Below are 6,926 nucleotides of genomic sequence, written 5' to 3' on the forward strand. Positions count from 1 at the left end.
ATGAGTTTAAGCCACCAGGTCCAGGACTCAAACCACGATTGACTACGTGGGAGTCCAGTGACATAGCCATTACGCCAACTGCTGGTCCTACACTCAGAATGTTTTTCAAGCCACTTCGTCCAGGACTTGAACTGCACAGCTGGCCATGCGGGACCCAGTCACCTCAGTTATATATATATATATATATATATATGTTTAATTTAACTTTTTAAATTTATTTACTTATTTATTTTTAATTTGACTAGAGAGTGACAGAGCAAGAGTGAGAAGAGAGAAAGAAAGTGAGAGCAAGCCATCAGGTCTGGGACTCAAACCACCGTTGGCCATGTGGGAGCTCAGCACCTTTAACCACCACACCACCTGCTGGCCCCACATAAATTACTTTTCAATCTAAATTAATCTGAACATTTTCTGTTGCTTACAACCAAAACTGATACCAATGCAATAAAAATCAAATCTCAGAGTTCTCACTTCACTTCATGGCTTCTCTCTATGTAACCGCCCACAATACTTTCTGACACTGTCTTGTTTTCTTCACATTTTCCAATAATTTTGCTTTGTTTTGTTTACTTCGCTATAGGACATGTGCATTTGACAGACAGAGAGACCAAAGGAGAGGGAGAAGAGTGGGAAAGCAAGGAAGCTCTCCATTAGAGACAACCATGTATTTTCCCTTCTTCTCCATTCTTCTCTTGGGATTTTGGGCAAAGGCGCATGCATGCACCCTGCATGTTTTCCAAGCTGCAGGGTCCAGGATTCAAACTGTGTAGTCATGTGGGATCCAACTGCATTAACTACCATACCACCTGCTGGCCCATTTTTCAATATTTTTTGCAGCTGGCAAATTACAGAAATGGTGGGGCCAGCAGATGGTGTAGTGGTTACGTCACTGAACTCTCATATGGCTGAACGCGGTTCGAGTCCTGGACCCAGTGACTTGAAAATCACACCAAATGTGTGTGTGCGTGCTCAAGATCCCAGGAGGAGAATGGAGAAGGGATTGTGGCACGGCTATCCCTCCCGGGGGAACACTTTCTCTCTCACTGTCTCTCTCTCTCTCTGTGTCCCCAGTGTGCACACACATCCTATGGCAAAAATCTCTAAAACAACAAAAAACAAGAAAACAAAATTATAAAAATGGCAAGGTGAGCCAGCCTTTGATATGATTGTTAAGGCAGCCAACTGCATGGTTCAAGTGCTGGATCCTGCAGCTTGAAAAACACTCCAGGCACATTTGCGTGTGTATCTCAAAATCTCAACAAGAGGGAGAAATGGAGAAGGTATTCCAGCATGATCATCCCCCATGGGGGGGGTGCTTTCTCACTTTCCTTCTTTTTCTCTCTTTGTCTCTTTTTGGCTAGTGCATGTGCCCTCTGGCAAAATTAAAACACATAAACAAACAAACAAACTGCAAACCTATTAATTAACTGCCTCTCTCAAGTGTCTACTACTTGTCCTGTCATGTAAGCAGACCAGGGCAGACTCAGCTGGTTGCCTAGCACCTCTCCTGGGGAACAGTAGGCGGGCAATGAACTAACAGGTACGGGAGCTGACACACCTCATCCGGTTCTAGAAAATCAGAAAAAGCTTTTGAGAGGAAAGCATTCTGAATTGGAACTTGCCAGATAAGGAAGTTAGGCAGAAGGGGATGTCGAAAGGGGAGAAAGTTCATGCATAAGAATGAGAATGACTGGGTCAGCAGGTGGCATGGAGGTTAATTAAGGTGGCTGGATCCCACATGGCTGACTGTTTCGAGTCCCAGACCCATTAGTTTAGGAAGCACACCAGGCACATGTGCCTGCATGTCCAAAAACCAAAGAAAAGAATGGATTGCTGCATGGCCATTTCCCCGGGGGGTGATTTCTTGCTTTCCTTCCCCACTCCCCCACAGAAGCACACACTGCCCTATAGCAAAACCAAAAAAAAAAAAAAGAGAGAGAGAGAGAGAAAATGATCAAAAGTGAAGGCAGGGACCAGCAGATAGTGTAATGGTTACGTCACTGGACTCCCACATGGCCGACTGCAGCTCAAGTCCCAGACCAGCAGCTTGAAATCCATGCCAGACACGTGTGCATGCCCAAGATCCCAAGAGGAGAGTGGAGAAGGGATTGCGGCATGGCCATCCCCCCTGGGGATGATTTCACTTTCTTTCTCTGTCTGTCTGGCGAGCACATGTGCCCTACAGCAAAAAAACTCTCTCTAAAAAAACAAAAAGTGAAGGCAGGGCTGGATGGTGGCACAGCAGTAAAACACAATATTCTGTGAGGCTGGCCCCAGAGGAGGGTCCTGGCTTCACATCCAGAGGCCACCCTGAGTACATTGGCACACGTGCGCCCATAATCCGGGGCTGACTGGAGCTGGGAGTGAGTAGTGGCATCAAGAAAGATCCTGTTGGAGGTGCTGTCTCTCTCTTTTTCAAAAGTTTATTTGAGGCCAACAGGTGGTGTGGTGGTGAAGGGCATTGGACTCCCACATGGCCTACTGCAGTTCAAGTTCCAGATGTGGTGGCTTGCTTTCTCATTTTCTCTCTCTCTCTGCCTCTCTGTTCAAACTGGAAAATAATAATAATAATTAATAAAGTTAAATAAAATAATTATTATTTTTAAGTTTATTTACGCTTTTCACATAGAGAGCACTTGCATGTGCACAAGGGAGAGAGAAGCACTCCTTAGAGGGTGTCATCAAGCCATAATCTTTTCTCCCCAGTTCTCCAGGTCCTCAGGATCTTGGACGCACACGCACGTGTCCTGTATGTTTTAAAGCTGACCCAGGGATTCGAACCCTATCTCTCCTGAACAGTTACTGTGTCCCCAGAGCTTGCCTGTAGGCCTTCTTTTATTGATTGATTGATTGATTGATTGATTTTTTGCCAGAGGGCTTGTGTGCTGGCCAGAGACAGAGAGGAAAGTGAGAAAGCACCTCCCCAGGGGGGTGGGAAGGATGGTCACACTGCAGTCTGTTCTCTTTCGTCTCTCCCTCCTGTTTGGATTTTAGACACATGTGCACACATGCTTGGTGTGGTTTCTAAGCCATCAAGTGGAGACTCGGACCACATAGTCAATAGAAAGAATCCACAAACGAGATGGAGAAGAACCAACCAGGCTGGGAAGAAGAAAACCAGGAAAATTACAGCATCAGGACCAGCAGATGGCAGAACGTCACTGGACTTCATGTAGTCGACTGTGGTTCAAGTCCCAGACACAGTAACTTAAAACTCACACTAGACGCACGTGCATATATGCCCAAAATCCTGAGAGGAGACTGGAGGAGAAGGGAATGCGGTGTGGTCATCCCCCCAGGGGATGATTTCTCACTTTCTGTCTCTCTCTGTTTTTCTGGTGAATGCACGTGCCCTATAGCAAAAATATCTCTTAAAAAAAAAGTACAGTGTCATTTGTGTGGGGGCAAAAAATGAGTCCCAAGGTGGGAGTCCCAAGAAGGGATGCCAGCTGCAAAAATCAAGGAAAAGCATAACAAACAAGTATCCAGTGGATGCAAAGGAATGGAGGACACGGGTGACTGAATGGTGGCATAGTGGGTGGAGAAATTAGCTAGAGGGACGGAAAGGCAGAGGGAGGTGAGGCTGGTGAGGATGAAAATTAGGGAACTCTAAAGCATGGAGCTGCAAAAGGGAGGAGGTGGCATCCTGGAGGGTTATAAAAGGATGGGTGAGGGTGGTGGTCGGCCTCCACCTCTGATCTCCCCAGTGTGGGAGGAAAGTGGGAGAGCACAGAGCCAAAAGGAGAGCCTGGGGGAAAGTGGTGGAAGGCTGATAAGGGCCTGTGTCTGAGAGAGAGGCTGTTCCTTGGGTCTGGGAGTCCCTATCGGACTGGCGTTTCCATCTCACCCCTACCCGCTTCCTGCCCCTGGCCAAGGCCTCCCTGGAGCTGGAATAGAGAAGGACCAAGTCATTCCCTTAAAGAAGCTCTGAGCATCCAGACGTCTTTCTGCCTGCCTGTAAGCTGGGGTGGGGACTGGGGAGGGGGGGTGTTGTCTGAGGGAGGGAGAACAGAGGACCTTAGGCTTTTGAGGGCAAAGGTGGGAGAGAGGAGCAGGGAAGATGAAAGGTGTGGGCCCTAGAAGGGTCCTGGGAGCTGCAGAGGGTTGATGGGGAGCCCACTCAAGTCCCCCTTGCTCACAGGTCCCCATGCCTCTCATCCTCCTGCTGCTCCTGTTGCCAAGCCTCTCCTATTCCCACCCCAACTGTGAGATCTTCAAAGGGGCCAACAAGGTGGAAGTGAACTGTGAGAAGCAGAAGCTGACAAAGTTGCCCTTGGGCCTGCCATCAGATGCAAATACCATCTACCTCAGGGAGAACCCCCTTGGTACCTTCTCCTTGGGATCCCTGGTATCTTTCACTCACCTCACTAAATTGTACCTGGATCAAAGTGAGCTGACCACACTACAGACTGATGGGGTGCTGCCACTGCTGGGGACCCTGGATCTAAGCCACAATAACCTGAAAAGACTGCCCGCATTAGGGCAGGCACTGCCTGCCCTCACCATCCTGTACGTCTCCTTCAACAAGCTGACCTCGTTATCTCCTGGTGTCCTGGATGGCTTGAGCCAACTCCAAGAGCTCTACCTGCGTGGCAATCTGCTGAAGACCCTGCCCCCTGGGCTCCTGGCGCCTACCACCCGGCTGAAGAAGCTCAGTCTGGCTGACAACAAATTGACTGAGCTGCCCCCTGGGCTCCTAGATGGGTTAGATAAACTTGATACCCTCTATCTCCAAGGGAACATGCTGCACAATATACCAAAGGGCTTCTTTGGGGACCGCCTCCTGCCATATGCTTTTCTCCATGGCAACCCGTGGTTCTGTGACTGCGAGATCCTCCATTTCCAACGCTGGCTGAAGGACAATGCCCAAAATGTCTACTTGTGGAAGGAGGGTATGGATGTCAAGAGCACAACCTCCAATGTGACCACTGTGCGATGTTCCAATATACACGATATGCCTGTCTACACCTTCTCAGGAAAGGATTGCCCAACCCTGGGTGATGGGGATAATACAGACATCTATGATGACTATGAAGAAGAGGACCTTAAGGATGGTAAGGTGCATGCCACATGGAGTGTGGTCAAGATCTCTACCAACACCAAAGCCCATACCACCCGGTGGGGTCTGCTCTACTCAGAGTCTACTACTCCTCTCTACAGCCAAGTGCTCTTCTCGTCTCCAACCCAAGAATACACTAAGGAACAGACCACATTTCCAACCAGATGGATTCCAGGTTCTAACACATTCCCAACTACCATAGAATCCATCATGTTTTCCAAAACTCCAAAACCCACTACTAAAACTACCACAATCCCGACCGCCCAAGAGACCACCACAGTCGAGACCACCCCAGAGCCCACCATAGCCCTGACCACCCCAGAGCCCACCATAGCCCTGACCACCCCAGAGCCCACCACAACCAAGACCATCCCAGAGCCCACCAGAGCCCCGACCACCGCAGAGCCCACCACAGCCCCGAGCACCCCAGAGCCCACCACAGCCCCAACCACCCCAGAGCCCACCACAGCCCTGACCACCCCAGAGCCCACCACACTCTTTATTAAAACAGAACCAACCTCAACCTCTGCTACTTCGGAATCCGCCACAGTAATTACTACTGAATTTGTCGATCTCCCAAAGGTCCATGGGCTGGCCGAAGGGAATTGGGATAGCTCCAGAAAAGACCTTTTTCTCAACCCTGACTTTTGCTGCCTCCTTTCCCTGGCCTTCTACATCTTGGGTATCCTCTGGCTCCTGATTGCCTCTGTTGTCCTTATCCTGCTGCTGACCTGGGTCCAGCATGTGAAGCCCCAGGTCCTGCACTCTGGCCAACCTGTTGCCCTGGCCCCAGCCACACAAACCACACACCTGGAGGTGCAGAAGGGAAAGCAAGTGACTGTGCCCCGGGCCTGGCTGCTCTTCCTCCAAGGGTCACTCCCTATTTTCCGCTCCAGTCTCTTCCTGTGGGTACGGCCTAATGGCCGTGTTGGGCCTCTGGTAGCAGGACGGCGGCCCTCAGCCCTGAGTCATGGCCGTGGCCAGGACCTGTTGGGCACAGTGGGCATTAGGTACTCTGGCCACAGCCTCTGAGGGTGGGAGGTTTGGGGACCCTGAGAGAAGCTCTGATAGGCTCTGCTATTGGAATCTAGCTGGGGAGGGTAGGTAAGGAGCACAGGTTCACGGGGAGGTCTTAGTTACCTTTCTTTAATCAGAAGCCCCCTCTTCACACCACAGCCACACAATCTCAGACCCAGCAAATTAGGAAGGGTAGAGATGGGAGTAGAGGGCGGGTCTTGGAACAATGTTCCCTGTGTTGCATGTGGGGCTGAGAGATAACACAGTTATTACCAACACTATTAGGAAGAACTTTTAGGATAAAAATAAACAGAATAGAGCATGGCTCCCACATGCACCCATGCAGAGGAAATTCGGAAAGGACTTTGTGAAAATGTGACCACTGATTGCTTCTGGGTTTTCAATATGGGTAGTTTAATTTTCATTTTCTCTGCTTAGCATTTTCTAGTTTCCTATCACTACTGTATATTATTTGTATAATAAAAAAAAAATTAGCTTTTTCTTTTTTTTTAATTGCTAGAGGCATGCACTTGCCTGAGAGAGACAGAGTGAGATGGGGTGGAGGGGAGGCATACCCCAACAGAACATGGTCATGCTGCAATCCCTTCTCTTCATCTTTCCATCCTGTTGAAATTTTGGGCACACATGCATGATGCACCCAGTGTGTTTTCAAGGCACTGGGGCTGGGTCTCAATCAGGGTCAGCCATGTAGAACCTGGCAGCTCAAAATTTAAAAAATAATTTTTTTGGAGAGGTTTTTCCTATAGGGCAAGTATGCTTACCAGAGAGACAGAAAGCAAGAAATCACCCCCCAGAAGGGATGGCCACACCGCAATCCCTTCTCCTCCAT

The 6,926-nt window shown here is 49.2% G+C and overlaps 1 protein-coding gene across 1 annotated transcript; it reads left to right on the top strand.

The window, feature by feature from the left end:
* Positions 1–3,404: 3,404 nt before the first annotated feature.
* GP1BA (glycoprotein Ib platelet subunit alpha) lies at positions 3,405–6,609 on the top strand. The gene is made up of 2 exons (XM_027773184.1): positions 3,405–3,957; positions 4,142–6,609. Exon 2 carries the CDS (start codon positions 4,148–4,150, stop codon positions 6,089–6,091), a length of 1,944 nt encoding a protein of 647 aa, XP_027628985.1. The 5' UTR covers positions 3,405–3,957; positions 4,142–4,147; the 3' UTR covers positions 6,092–6,609.
* Positions 6,610–6,926: the final 317 nt, after the last annotated feature.

The sequence above is a fragment of the Tupaia chinensis genome, unplaced genomic scaffold (assembly GCF_000334495.1).
Source record: "Tupaia chinensis unplaced genomic scaffold, TupChi_1.0 Scaffold000330_1, whole genome shotgun sequence".
In the NCBI taxonomy this organism is placed as follows: Eukaryota; Metazoa; Chordata; class Mammalia; order Scandentia; family Tupaiidae; genus Tupaia; species Tupaia belangeri.

Coding starts and splice junctions, on each gene's coding strand:
- GP1BA (XM_027773184.1), top strand. CDS start 4,148: ATGCCTCTCATCCTCCTGCTGCTCCTGTTGCCAAGCCTCTCCTATTCC.